General features: G+C 47.1%; 1 protein-coding gene across 1 annotated transcript in view; it reads left to right on the top strand.

Moving 5' to 3' along the window:
• The window catches only part of LOC126418900 (vacuolar protein sorting-associated protein 33A), a 114,226-nt gene extending 100,734 nt beyond the window's left edge, over positions 1–13,492 (top strand). The window contains exons 10-12 of the mRNA XM_050085917.1: positions 3,989–4,202; positions 13,053–13,157; positions 13,253–13,492. Of these exons, the coding sequence (XP_049941874.1) occupies positions 3,989–4,202; positions 13,053–13,157; positions 13,253–13,359 (426 nt within the window). The 3' untranslated portion in view covers positions 13,360–13,492. The remainder of the gene's footprint in view (positions 1–3,988; positions 4,203–13,052; positions 13,158–13,252) is intronic.
• Positions 13,493–15,296: the final 1,804 nt, after the last annotated feature.

Below are 15,296 nucleotides of genomic sequence, written 5' to 3'. Positions count from 1 at the left end.
ACTTTTGTATTACCAATAATGCAGTTTACAACTGACCCTTCTCCGTGTGGGACCTGGGTTCCAAAGTCATAACGGATAAAATACATAGTGTGAAAGGTTACGTATAGATTATACAGAAACATCACTGCAGTTACACAGTCAGATGATCAGAAAAAGAGGTTATAATTAAGAATGGAGTAAGACAAAGTTGAACCTTATCCCCCCTGTTATTCAGTCTAGACATAGATCAAACAGTAAAGGAAACTATGGGCAAATTTTGAAAAGGAATTGAAGTCCAAGGATAAGAAGAAGCAATAATTGGAGGTTTGACGACGGCAGTGTAATTCTGTCTAACTTGCAAAAGGAGCAGATCAATTGGATATAATGGGTAACACCTTGAAGAGAGGGTGGAAGATGATTTACAACAAAAGTGAAACTGAGGTAATAGGGTGTACTCAAATTAAATCAGCTGTGGGTGAGAGACTTTGATTACAAAGTGAGACACTAAGAGAAGTACACCAATTTTGCTCTTTGGGCAGCAAAATAATTGATGGTGGCAGAAGTAAAGAGGATATAAAATGCAGACTGACAATATGTATATTGCTCTGCAATGGAAGTCATGTTCATAATGTTTAGTTTACGGTATGATGTGTTATTCTTATGAAAAGCATTGCGACAAGACTTAGCAAGCAGAAACTGTGATGTTCTGCCTGTGCTTGAGTCCAATCACACAAATGGTCTCATCTTACTCAAATTGTTCAGTTGTTTATTTTATTGCCTATCTTCACCTTGAACTCCCACAGAGCTTGATTTTTGCTATCATTAACCATTGCGTACCTTTCACTCTGCAGTGGAGAGGGCACTATTGTGAATCGATCTGGCAGACTGAAACTATGAACCAGATTGCATTTGAGTCCTGGTCCTGCATATAGTACTATTTTTTTTAAACATGTGGCGGGTGCGTGGCGGCATACAGTGCCGCCAATTTTGTTTTCGTTCAATAATTACTTCAGCACGCCGAGCACACAACAGTGGTGCTAGATACACCCCGATTGTTTAGTCACTCGCCAAACTGCATTACTGCGCTGTCATTATACCCACCATAACAGCTGTGACTCACCTGTGGAGTGGATGACTGCACTGAGATGGCACTGCGTACCGCATGCGCTCGGTGATGTAAGTACGTGTAGCCGTACCACTGTCGAATATTTTGATGATTAGAAGCTTTGTTTTACAACTCTGTGGGTGAATAATGATTTAGTTATCAACATTGCTTTGGTATTAGAATTATTTTATTGTCTCCCATGTCCACACAAAGGGAAAGGACTAACACCAGAAGAAATAGAGCGTCTTCTTCTGCAATCATCTGACGAAGATTACGCACATTTCTCTGACAGCGAAGAGGAAGCAGAAATTATTGAAACTGCAGATAATTCCAGCGAGTCTAAGCAGTCATGCGTTGACGGGAATGAAGTGAAAGGAATGCCACATGATGACTGCCATTTTTATATTGAAAAGGACCAAGAAACTTTGTGGATAAATAATCCATTAACACTACCAGGGAAACCAAAACGTAAGAATATAATAAAAGTCCTACCTGGCCCGAAACGCAATGGTAGAGAAGCTAAAACTGAAATTGAGAGTTTTCTCAAATTGTTTGATTCTGATAATTGATTATGTCGTTGCAAACACAAACAAGTACATAAATAACAAGAGATCATCTGTGAATTAGTCAAGGGATAGAGATTGCAAAACTGCTACTGCTTCTGAAATAATAGCTCTTTTAGGAGCACTGTTTCTCATTGCTGTACAAAAGGACGACGCACAAATGTATTAGAACTGTGGGCATCAAATGGAACTGCAATGATTATTCTGAGGGCAGCATTTAGCTACAAGCGTGTTCTGTTCTTGCTCCGGTCACTCAGGTTTGACGATACTTCTACAAGAAAAGAACGACTAGCAACTGATAAACTTGCTGCCATCTGCAATCTCCACTCAGCATTTCTGTACAACTGTGGAAATAACTACAGTCCAGGGGAGTTCACATCCATAGACAAAATGCTTGTCCCATTTCGCGGATGTTGTGGTTTAGTTCACTACATGCCCAATAAACCCACTGAGTATGGATTGAAGTTGTATGCATTGTGCGATAGCAAGACTTTTATACTTTTAATTTTGAAGTATACTGTGGCAGACAGAATCCTGGACCATATGTTGCATCTAACCAGCCAAAGGATATTGTGAAGAGATTGGTTGACCCAATCAGGGGAACTCACAGGAATGTAACTACAGACAACTACTACAGTAGTTACCCTGTAGCCCAGCATCTTTTAGAAAATGGGCTAATGTTCATTGGAACATTGAAAAAGAACAAGAAGGAAATTCCTCTGGAACTTTTGCCCAACAGATCGCGAGAAATTGGAAATTGTCTTTTTGGATTTCAAGATGACTTCTGTCTCTTTTCGTGCCAAACAAAAAGGAACAAGGCTGTGCTTTTCCTGTCATCAATGCATAAAACTGCTGAAATCGACACCACTACAGGCAAGTCTGTTGTAAATTTGGACTACAATGCAACAAAAAGTGGAGTCAATACTGTGGATTATACGTGTACATCCTACTCTACACAAAGGACCACAAGAAGATGGCCCTTAGCATTGTTTTTTCGTTATCTTGATATCGCTTGGATAAATTCCCGGGTCTTGTTTTTTGCAAACAAACCAAAGAAAAGATTCAGAAGAAGAACCTACCTAACAAACCTGGCCTTGGCTCTGATGGACTGCCGTTTGAAAGAAAGGGCTCAGCTCTCTACTCTACCATGACATATAAAGGATTTCTGTGACCTCATAAATCAGTTCCCACCAGTCACGATGAGACTGTAATAAGGTGTGGGAGGTGCCATCTTTGTGGTGATAAACAAAATAATAAAACTACTGTGACTTGCAATAGCTGCAAAAGATTCATTTGCAAGCAACATTGCCACAATGCTGTCACATGTAATGATTGCAGAACTTCTCCAGAGGAAGAAAGTGTGTGATTCTTGATATGTATTTACTGACTGCCTTATTCTTTATTATTACTACAAAGTTTTTATACATATTGCACATTTTCGTAAAACTTGCTTTAACAACAGTAAACAATAGAATCATATCTGTGGTTATAATTTATTTAGAATTTGTTATTAAAGTAGTGCTTAGGAAATATCCTGGAAATATATGTCAGATATTCTGTAACAATTGTAATTTTCCCATGCACCTTGGATATATGTATACATATCATATTAAAAGTTGCTGTTAAGAATGATGTTATAAACAATAAATAATTCCACCAAAAATTTAAAAAAAAAACTGCTTTTTATGTATTTAAATGTAGGCGGCACTGAGTGCCCCACGCACCCACTGACGCAACAGTCTTAAGCGCGCCTGCCGCAGGGTTAATAAACACTTCCTTTCAAAATTCTTTACTCTATTTTCTATCATTTGCTTATTTTCTCTTGCTATTGGTGTCCATTTTTGTCATGTGCTCACCTCAATTTTCTTCCCTTTACTTGGAGATGATCTTCAGAGATTTTCTGATATAGCTTGTAAAATTTTTATTGTTTATTTTCCTCTAGATCTGTTTGTCTGGTCAGTGGAGTACTTAATTCCCAAAGAGTGTCATTTCCTTGAACACTATACTCACTTTTATCATTCGAGGTGGCACCTAGTTGTGAAACTGAGTCTGAGTGGCACTTCGTTTATGGCTCTGTCTGCTGTCATTTAATTAATAGGTTTTTGCTATACCTCTTTTTAGTGGTCTGTGACCTTATATATTCAACAGTTCTCCTGTATTATTGGGTCTAATTAGTGATAAGATTTCAGTTTGGTAAGACATCAAAACATGTATGGTCAAAAGTATTAAGAACTGTGTTCTTTGTGTCATGGAACTAAGAGTCAGTGAATGTCACACATATAGCAACATGTATAATTTTTAACAAGATTTTTATGTATTGTTATTTTCTGTTTAATGACAGCAAGGTCCAAGGCAATATGCTGTGTTGCGCAAGACACTCCAATTAACAGTAGATAATGGCAGTGAAACATCACCTACTGATGTGAGCTATGTGCATAGCGTTTATGCACCTCTGAGTGTTCGTCTTGCACAACATCTTGTGAGACCATCAGGTTGGCGAGGCATTCAAGATGTGTTGGCCCTACTTCCAGGACCTACGTTAGAGGAAGGCAAAGGTTTGTTTACAGTTGATTTGAGGTTTCCTATTCCATTCTTTTTTTAGCAACCTTACAAGTAGAGTTTCCAATGATTTTATGAGGTATGTGGTACAGTTAGCATGGTGTAGAAGCAGTTCTTTTTACTAGAGTCTTGGTTAACAGTCAATTGTTCGACAGGAACACAATTGTGGGGTTTCAACCCCATCTTTGAGTCTGTAAAAATGACATGAATAAATTAAAACTAATGTAGAAGAGAGAATACTGAACTAATGTAATATAGAGTGTGTGAATGTTGATAAATGGCAAGATCTCAGACCATTGGTATACAGCAGAAGTAATCCCATTTTCCCAAGAAAGGAAAACTTAATGACTATAAAAATTATTGTGGTTTTAATCTTCTAAACACTGGCTAAAAACTATACTTGAAGACAATCAATAACCACCTGAAGACTATCACAGAAGCCATTACTTCTGAAGAAAAAAATGGATTTAGATTAGTTTGTTCTTCCACAGACAAGGATTTGTGATTAAAAACATCATAGAACAACACAGAAAGCCATATGGCCTTTATTGACCTTGAGAAGGCTTTTACTGTGAGAGTCATGATTGCCTGTGGAAGATTGTCTGAATAGTTGTAACATCATAGTGAGAGAGAAATTGAGACGGGGGTAAAGTAGAAGCTTATGGAGATGAAAGGACAGTTGATTCCAAAACAAAGTAAAATTAAGTATAGGAAGAGGAAATAAAAAACATAAACAAAATGAATTGCACATAGTTTTTTTATGCCACCAGCAAATCTGCAAAAATGTGAGGACTTGCTTCAGGTTCAGGAAACCAAACAATAAACTTCATGAAACTAAAAAAGAAGAAAAATATGTTACTATGGAAAAAGTAATAATTAATGTAAAACAAGTCTGTTGAGAATGGAAACTCTGTGAAACCTTGTCTGCTGCCGGTTAACATTCAATACTGCGTTGCTCTGCACTGTATCCAGTTGTAGCTCCTCGTCATACTGTCTACAAGTTAATTGAGACATACTTTTCATGCCTGTTCTGCTCTTCAGTGACTGCCATCCTTGCATGATCCTTTGAGTGAAAATGTTTCCTGCAACATTGCGCTGCAATTTCAACTGGACCAAGCAGGTCTATTAGAGTTCATATTAGCAGATGCGACAGGTCATTCCATTTGATTCGTTCTTGCTTCCTGGAGGACAGTTTTTACAATATGGACATTGTGTGCTGGAGCAGTGTCACCTTAAAGATTAACACATTGTCAAAATGTTGACTGTAGGAATGGAGAAACAGCATGGAGAATTTTGTGTTGATGCTGCATAGCTCTCAAATTACCATCAATGGCCATGAGAGTCATCTGACACCTGTACGTGATACACCTAAAACATGACTGACTCTCCTCCCTACTGAAGCATGCCTGAGACATAAACTGGTAGCTGGATGTTGCATCCCCTTCTATGATATCAGGAATCATACAGATGGTGCACTCATTGTTGAAGAGAACCATATGTTTAGTATCTGTGGGTGATTCAGATTCCCTACCTGGTGTGGGGATCGATAGAGAGACCATGTCAGAGATAATGTGAGCTCCAGGCAACAGCTGTGTACCCGCATGGGGTGTCTATGCTTAGACACTCACCTAAACTGGACTTGTTGGGCATTAATACACCTCGTGATCTCTGATGTCAGTCATCATCAGACCCACCTGTTGCATTCCGCCAGTCTCCTCATTACCACCAGTGCGAGTAATCATGAACTGTTTCTACCTACAGGGTGTAGGATAGAAAAATACCCCATTGATCTAGGTCTAGGTTCCATTCCAGGTGTTTTGTTGCCCACCTTCTTTGTGCTCCACATTACTTTGGGATTTGTACTGTTGTTGTACTGGATGCCTAGAGGCCAAATTGTTTGTGTGCAGATGCTTACTTCTTGTCTGGGCCAACACAGCCCTTCGTGTTGCCTCCAAAAATGCAGTGTTCAATTCTTTTGCATGTTTCTCAGTTTTCTAAGAGCCATAATTTTTAGGTACAGGTCATCAGATGGTGGGATTTGTTCAGTCCATGTTTTACCTTTCACTTTCCATGTAAAACATCTTCGGTGAATTGAACTCTAATAAAGCTTTCCTCAAGTGGTTATCCATAACTGTAAATATTTGGAAAAAATCAATTTTTGTGTAAATATCTGTCCAATTTTATTTATAAATTGTATTCCTGTTGGCACAAAAAATGATTTTTTCCAAATATTACAGCTCTCTTCAAAGACTTGAGTGACATGCAAAAAAAGGGGGGGGGGAGGGGAAAGAAAGTGATGATATCCCAGTTAATGAAGACATTTTGCTGGATCTGTAAGACGTTGGACAGTTGATGATGAATAAGTTTTATTACTTGAATAAAAAGCAAAAGGCACTTCAAACACGACACAGAATAGGTTCCATTAACGATGGCAACAGAACAAAAAAAGTATGCAAAGGAATAAAAGATTGTTTCAGTTGGAAATGACAAGTGTATTAAAATATCAGGTGCACTAATAATATATTGCCCATCTGCAAACAGACATCACAAGATAATAAGCACAAGAAGCCCCCTTAAGTTACACTCTTAATCTTGTTCAAGACACATTTGATAATGATCTACAATTAGTGTATAACTATCTTTGGGAAGATCTTTTGTAAACAAATGATATTGTGACTTGGTATAGGATACAAGAATAGAGCAATAATTTACCTTTTCACAAATGTAATGAAACTTTGTCTATGTGTTTGTTACTTTTGTAATGCTCATCTTCTGTCTCTCATTTTTTCTTTTTTTTTTTTTTTTTCCTTAAACAATTGAAATGCACTATGATTGTCCACAAAGAGTAGGGTTGGTTGTTACATGTTGACACTGAGCTCCTGCAAGAATGTTGGAAGTACATATTTCAGCAATTGTGCTGGACACTGCAACATAGTCCACTTCCTTTGTAGATCTGGCAACACATTTGTCCCTGCAAGATATCCAGGTTAACAAATCCACTAGTTCATGTGCTGACGTAACCCACTGTTGAATGATGACTGCCTGTATCTCCAGCAAAATAAGAATCTGAATACATGTGAGGCAAGCTATTTCATTAAAATATCTTCTTGTACGTTGCCATTCAGAAAGGCAGTTTTCACATCAAATTGCTACATGTCCATATCATAAACTCCAGCCAAAGTTAAATGCATAAGAATTGATTCCTACTTATCAGCAGGTTATAACGTTTCTCCATAATATAATCTACATTTATACCTCGCTAGCAAAACCAGGTGATATTTCAGAAATGGTAAATATGTATTGGTATGGATGTACCTACTGAACTTTTTGGCCCCCTTCTCTGTCCAGCTCCTCCTCCTCCTCCTCCTTTCTTTGTCCATTGCCCACATCTCTCTCCAGCTCCTCCCCTCTCTCTCCAGCTCCTCCTCCTCCCATTTCCTCCCCCCCCTCTCTCTCCCCCACAGCCTCTCTCTCTCCCCCACAGCTCTCTCTCTCCCCCCACAGCCTCTCTCTCTCCCCCACAGCCTCTCTCTCTCCCCCCACAGCCTCTCTCTCTCCCCCACAGCTCTCTCTCTCCCCCCACAGCCCTCTCTCTCTCTCCCCCACCGCCTGTCTCTCCCCCCAACCGCCTGTCTCTCTCCCCCCAACCGCCTGTCTCTCCCCCCCCACCGCCTGTCTCTCTCCCCCCACCGCCTGTCTCTCTCCCCCCCACCGCCTGTCTCTGTCTCCCCCCACCGCCTGTCTCTGTCTCCCCCCACCGCCTGTCTCTCCCCCCACCGCCTGTCTCCCCCCCCCACCGCCTCTCTCTCCCCCCCCACCGCCTCTCTCTCCCCCCCACCGCCTCTCTCTCCCCCCCACCGCCTTCTCTCTCCCCCCCACCGCCTTCTCTCTCCCCCCACCGCCTTCTCTCTCCCCCCCCACCGCCTTCTCTCTCCCCCCCCCACGCCTTCTCTCTCCCCCCCCCCCCACCGCCTGTCTCTCCCCCCCCCCACCGCCTGTCTCTCCCCCCCACCGCCTGTCTCTCCCCCCCCCACCACCGGTCTCTCCCCCCCCCCCACCGCCTGTCTCTCACCCCCCACCGCCTGTCTCTCCCCCCCCACCGCCTGTCTCTCCCCCCCCCCCCCACCGCCTGTCTCTCCCCCCCCCCACCGCCTGTCTCTCCCCCCCCCCACCGCCTGTCTCTCCCCCCCACCGCCTGTCTCTCCCCCCCACCGCCTGTCTCTCCCCCCCCACCGCCTGTCTCTCTCCCCCCACCGCCTGTCTCTCCCCCCCCACCGCCTGTCTCCCCCCCCACCACCGCCTGTCTCCCCCCCCCACCGCCTGTCTCCCCCCCCACCGCCTGTCTCCGCCCCCCACCGCCTGTCTCCCCCCCGACCGCCTGTCTCCCCCCCCACCGCCTGTCTCCCCCCCACCGCCTGCCTCCCCCCCACCGACTGTCTCCCCCCCCACCGCCTGTCTCCCGCCCCCCACCGCCTGTCTCTCCCGCCCCCACCGCCTGTCTCTCCCGCCCCCACCGCCTGTCTCTCCCGCCCCCACCGCCTGTCTCTCCCGCCCCCACCGCCTGTCTCTCCCGCCCCCACCGCCTGTCTCTCCCGCCCCCACCGCCTGTCTCTCCCGCCCCCACCACCTGTCTCTCCCGCCCCCACCGCCTGTCTCTCCCGCCCCCACCGCCTGTCTCTCCCGCCCCCACCGCCACTCTCCCCCCCCCCACCGCTTCTCTCTCCCCCCCCACCGCCTCTCTCTCCCCCCCCCACCGCCTCTCTCTCCCCCCCACCGCCTCTCTCTCCCCCCCCACCGCCTCTCTCTCCCCCCCACCGCCTTCTCTCTCCCCCCCACCGCCTTCTCTCTCCCCCCCACCGCCTTCTCTCTCCCCCCCACCGCCTTCTCTCTCCCCCCACCGCCTTCTCTCTCCCCCCACCGCCTTCTCTCTCCCCCCCACCGCCTTCTCTCTCCCCCCCACCGCCTGTCTCTCCCCCCCCACTCTGCCTGTCTCTCCCCTCCCCCCACTCCGCCTGTCTCTCTCCCTCCCCCCCACTCCGACTCTCTCTCTCTCTCTCTCTCTCTCTCTCTCTCTCTCTCTCTCTCTCACTCTCTCTCTCTCTCCCCCCCCACTCTGCCTGTCTCTCTCTCTCTCCCCCCCACTCCGCCTGTCTCTCTCTCTCTCTCTCTCTCCCCCCCACTCCGCCTGTCTCTCTCTCTCTCTCTCACCCCCCCCCACTCCGCCTCTCTCTCTCTCTCTCTCTCTCTCTCTCTCTCTCTCTCTCTCTCTCTCTCTCTCTCCCCCCCCCCCACTCCGCCTCTCTCTCTCTCTCATCTCCCCCCCCACTCCGCCTGTCTCTCTCTCCCCCCCCCCACTCCGCCTGTCTCTCTCTCCCCCCCCCACTCCGCCTGTCTCTCTCTCTCTCCCTCCCCACTCCGCCTGTCTCTCTCCCCCCGCTCTCCGCCGGTCTCTCTCGGCCCCCCCCACTCCGCCCGTCTCTCTCGGCCCCCCCACTCCGCCCGTCTCTCTCGGCCCCCCCTCTCCGCCCGTCTCTCTCCGGCCCCCCCTCTCTGCCCGTCTCTCTCGGCCCCCCCTCTCCGCCCGTCTCTCTCGGCCCCCCTCTCCGCCCGTCTCTCTCGGCCCCCCCTCTCCGCCCGTCTCTCTCGGCCCCCCCTCTCTGCCCGTCTCTCTCGGCCCGTCTCTCTCGGCCCGTCTCTCTCGGCCCGTCTCTCTCGGCCCGTCTCTCTCGGCCCGTCTCTCTCGGCCCCCCCTCTCTGCCCGTCTCTCTCGGCCCACCCTCTCTGCCCGTCTCTCTCGGCCCACCCCCCCCACCTCTCGGCCCACCCCCCCACCTCTCGGCCCACCCCCCCACCTCTCGGCCCACCCCCCCACCGCCTGTCCCTCCCCCCCCCACCGCCTGTCTCTCCCCCCCCACCGCCTGTCTCTCCCCCCCCCCCCCACCGCCTGTCCCTCCCCCCCCCCACCGCCTGTCTCTCCCCCCCCACCGCCTGTCTCTCCCCCCCCACCGCCTGTCTCTCCCCCCCACCGCCTGTCTCTCCCCCCCCCACCGCCTGTCTCTCCCCCCCACCGCCTGTCTCTCCCCCCCCACCGCCTGTCTCTCCCCCCCACCGCCTGTCTCTCCCCCCCCACCGCCTGTCTCTCCCCCCCCACCGCCTGTCTCTCCCCCCCCCACCGCCTGTCTCTCCCCCCCACCGCCTGTCTCTCCCCCCCACCGCCTGTCTCTCCCCCCCACCGCCTGTCTCTCCCCCCCACCGCCTGTCTCTCCCCCCCTCCCCGCACCGCCTGTCTCTCCCGCCCACACCGCCTGTCTCTCCCGCCCACACCGCCAGTCTCTCCCGTCCACACCGCCTGTCTCTCCCGCCCCCACCGCCTGTCTCGCCCGCCCCCACCGCCTGTCTCGCCCGCCCCCACCGCCTGTCTCTCACCCCCCCACCGCCTGTCTCTCACGCCCCCACCGCCACCCTCCCCCCCCACCGCCTCTCTCCCCCCCCCCACCGCCTCTCTCTCCCCCCCCCCCACCGCCTTCTCTCTCCCCCCCACCGCCTTCTCTCTCCCCCCCACCGCCTTCTCTCTCCCCCCCACCGCCTTCTCTCACCCCCCCCGCCTTCTCTCTCCCCTCCCACTCCGCCTGTCTCTCCCCTTCCCCCCACTCCGCCTGTCTCTCTCCCTCCCCCCCACTCCGCCTGTCTCTCTCTCTCTCTCCTCTCTCTCTCTCTCTCTCTCTCTCTCTCTCTCTCTCTCTCTCTCTCTCTCCCTCTCTCTCCCCCCCCCCACTCCGCCTGTCTCTCTCTCCCCCCCCACTCCGCCTGTCTCTCTCTCCCCCCCCCACTCCGCCTGTCTCTCTCTCTCCCTCCCCACTCCGCCGGTCTCTCTCGGCCCCCCCCACTCCGCCCGTCTCTCTCGGCCCCCCCCTCTCCGCCCGTCTCTCTCGGCCCCCCCCTCTCCGCCCGTCTCTCTCGGCCCCCCCCTCTCTGCCCGTCTCTCTCGGCCCCCCCTCTCTGCCCGTCTCTCTCGGCCCACCCTCTCTGCCCGTCTCTCTCGGCCCCCCCCCCCACCTTTTGGCCCACCCCCCCACCTCTCGGCCCACCCCCCCCCACCTCTCGGCCCCCCCCCCACCTCTCGGCCCACCCCCCCACCTCTCGGCCCACCTCTCAGCCCACCCCCCACCTCTTGGCCCCCTGTATACCAAAACTACCTCATACACTTCAATGATGTTTTCTTCTCAAACCATTTCCATAAGGTATCTTTTTACAAGTAGAAGTATACAGTGAACAATTTGACATCACAGTCAGCTTTACCACTCTGCTCTGCTGTATATGGTGAACTGGTTTCGTGGATGCTGCCAGTCTTCTTGAAATCATTAACAAACTGTGGCCCATTGTCATATCTCTTAACTTTAAGTCTATTCCCTGTCTGTCTTTCCACCAACTGTTGGGATTTTAAGGATACAGAAGTAACAACATTTTTGACTTAACAAAATAAACTATATGTAGTACAATTATCTTTAAAAAACACAAATACTTGATTACATCTAATGACGTGTGTTATATCTTTCCATGTACAGCAGCATAAACAAATTATACAAGAGTACAAGTACAAGTTGGCAAATTTGATCTGAATCTCTTTCTACACAGTTTACCATTCTGACATGTTTCACACTCAGCACAGTGTTTATGTCTATCCATTAGCTTTCTGAGTAGGTTGTGTGTGTTTGCAACCTGTGAATGGAATTTGTGGGGGGGGGGGGGGGGGGAGGGGTGGAGGATTAGACTGAGGACAGGCAGAGAAAAAGTTGGAGCAGGAGAGGGGAGGGGGGACACATGGGAATGGTGGTTATAGGGAAAGTTAACTGGGAGGAGATGGTAATGGTGAATGGGAACTGTGAGAGGGGCTGGGGGTGGGGGATAGAGAGTGGGATGCATATGTAGGGGTGTGATGGAAGATATGAGTCAAACCAAGAAAACATTTGACACCAGATACAAATCATTCAGATTTTTCCACACCAACACAAACTAACCTCCAGACACACACATGCAAATCGTAAGGGTAAGTAACATAAAACACCTTCTCAATCTGCTAGAAAAATATCACATTTTTAAGACCGTAACAGAAAAGAAACACCTGCTAAATGCTCAAACAAACCTAGCAAACCATAAACTTTTTTAATTAATGGATCACTTAGTATAATATAAAATATAGATGTATTATCACACCACTTCTGCCCCCCTATCCCCACCCCTACCACACTTAGTTCCCTCACAGTCAACACTGAAAACAAATGAATAAACATAAAAACTATGCTGAGTGTGAAATATGTGGAACTACAGTACTACTTCCTCTGAGGAGAAGTTTTACAAAAAGAAGGTGAAATGTTAAAAAAACACTAATACGGCATAAGAAAACGGGGGTCCAAAAAAGCAAAAAATTGACAAAAGTGATGTGCAACTAAGTTACTTTTGCCTCACCTTAAACTAACAACAAAGGAAAAAGCAAGGGTTTTTAGAATATGAAACAAGAGGCAAAGACACTGTAAGTAAATTGTACATCAATGTTATAAGAAAATACTGTTTGTAATCTGTAAATACCAATAGTAGAGACATACTATAAATCCATATTTCCAGAATGACTACAGAAGATGCTTTATAAACAAAAGAGAAACCCGACTGGTGAAAAACACTCTTTAACTGGAGTAAGCTTTAGTCTGAAAAAACATTAATTATTTACACCTTTTGAGGAGGGGGAGGGGCTTTGTTTTTGTACTGTACATCTAACTTGATTTTGTGTAACTCATTGTGCATTAAACAATATTAAATTGACACATCAAGTGCAAGCATTCTGTTTACAGGTGGGCCTCATGAGGGTTATCCAAAAGTAGTTCTCGTATTCTTCATTGGCGGCTGCACTTTTGCTGAGATATCAGCACTACGGTTTCTTTCACAGCAAGAAGATTGTAAGTGATTACTTATCCTTTTTATAATTCCTATGATTGCAGTGATGTTTAATTGTACTGTATTATTTATGTATTTATTTATTTATTTATTTTAGCTATGGTGGAGTTTGTTGTAGCAACCACAAAACTTATAAATGGAAACAGTTTCTTGAAAAGTTTGATGGAACCTCTGGGTCCAGAATCACCTCGAACTGCAAAATAACATCAGAAACAAGCCACGATATTGTTATTTGCTGCCTGTGGAAATGAATATTTTTTTTTTAATTTGATAGTATTTCCTTACACACTATCAACTAAAATGTTGAAGTCTATATAAATATTTGTATGATAAAAAATAAATTCTGTTTCAAATGAGTAACAATTTTTTTTATTTGAATGTTTACACCTTTGTTTATTGCAACTGTCTATTGTTTTACTGATTTTCCTGCAGCTTTCAGTGGTGACACGTCATTATCTGGCTTGTTATACTTACTCGCAGAGAGGCACAATTAAGACACTTACATAAAGCTTTCTGACACAGCCTTTGTTAGTGAAAGAGAAATACGCACACCACTTGGGATGCCAGAGATGGTGTTCATGTGTGCATGAGGTGTGTTTGCTTAGGTGTATGAATGGTGTTTGTTCTTATTTTGCTGATGAAGGTTGTGGCCAAAAGATTTATGCAAGTGTCTTTTAATTGTGGCTGTCTGCAACTTAATGTGTCTTCATTATGGTAAGTGGCAATCTATCTTTTCGTACATTGTTCATATTCCTGCATGGAGTTTCCATTGTTTGTTTCTGCATGTTTTCTTTGCTGCAGAAGGCTTTTGCCAATAGCTTTAATGTATAACAGTCTTTTTGTTTTGCTTGTCTGCAACTCAAAAGGTCACCTTTACAGTGAGTAAAAATCTATCCTTTTCCTAATATTATAGATATGAAAAGTATTATTGCTGCTGACCATGTAGATGTGATTTGAGCAGCAGACAAGCACTTTAATTTTTGTGGAAGAATCCAGATTGCATGGCTGTGAAGTAGTTGGAGTTGTCGAGTACATTATGTGGGGTGGTAGTATTGATAAGTAGTTGGTCCAGCTTTCTTTTGACCACATTTTGGTGGTGAACATTCAAGTGGACAGGAATCTCTTTAGTAGTCCTAGACATGTAGAATGCCGCACAATGTTTACAGCTAAGTTGATAAACCACATGGCTGCTTCTATAGGTGGCCCTGCCTTTGATAGAGTAGGAGATGCCCATGACAGTACTGTACTAGGTGTCAGTTGGAAGCCGTGTGGGACAGGTGTTGCATCTAGCTCTATTATAGTGATAATATTTTGAAAAGGAAAGTTGCTACTCACCATATAATGGAGATGCTGAGTCACAGATAAGCACAACAAAACAACTGTCACAAATAATAGCTTTCAGCCAGTGTGTGTGTGTGTGTGTGTGTGTGTGTGTGTGTGTGTGTGTGTGTGTGTGTGTTGTCTAATCTTGACGAAGGCCTCACTGGCTGAAAGCTATTATTTGCGACAGTCTTTCTATTGTGCCTATCTGTGAATCAGCATCTCTGCTACTCCCCTGTGGGTCCGGGAGTTAGAATAGGCCCGAGGTATTCCTGCCTGTCGTAAGAGGGGACTTTGGAGTCACACACGTTTTGGCCTTTATGATAGTCCCCTGTATGGTTTGATATGCATTTTTCAAAATTTTCCTGAAGAGCGAAGCCAATTGGGGAAGAGTGCCTTACATGGTGCATCGTGTCCATCATGTGCTGAGACCTATTGCCTCCTTCATTGACGTAGATCTGCACTTCTGCTCATTGTCCAACTGTTGGGAGAGGTCATCCTCCTTGGGCATCAGGACTCCCGATAATGGCCATCCTGCCAGGTGGCCTTTGCTGCGGCTGGGTGGTGCCCGTGGGGAGGGCCCCTGGTCGGAGTGGGTGGCATCAGGGTAGATGACACACGATGAAGCAAAGTACATGATCTCTTGCTTGTGGTGAAACACCAGCAGTCTCTTAAGTGTTCACGGGCTTAATTCAATGCACAGAAGTACGACCCCAAATCGTTCCCCTCCCAGGCCACACCTTGGAAGGAACATCAGGCTAAGGATGGCAGCAGTTCTTACTTGCCCCGGTACCATGTATGTTCGAGAACTGATAGGGAAT

Source organism: Schistocerca serialis, chromosome 9 (assembly GCF_023864345.2).
Source record: "Schistocerca serialis cubense isolate TAMUIC-IGC-003099 chromosome 9, iqSchSeri2.2, whole genome shotgun sequence".
In the NCBI taxonomy this organism is placed as follows: Eukaryota; Metazoa; Arthropoda; class Insecta; order Orthoptera; family Acrididae; genus Schistocerca; species Schistocerca serialis.
This window is presented reverse-complemented; position numbering and strand designations above follow the sequence as displayed.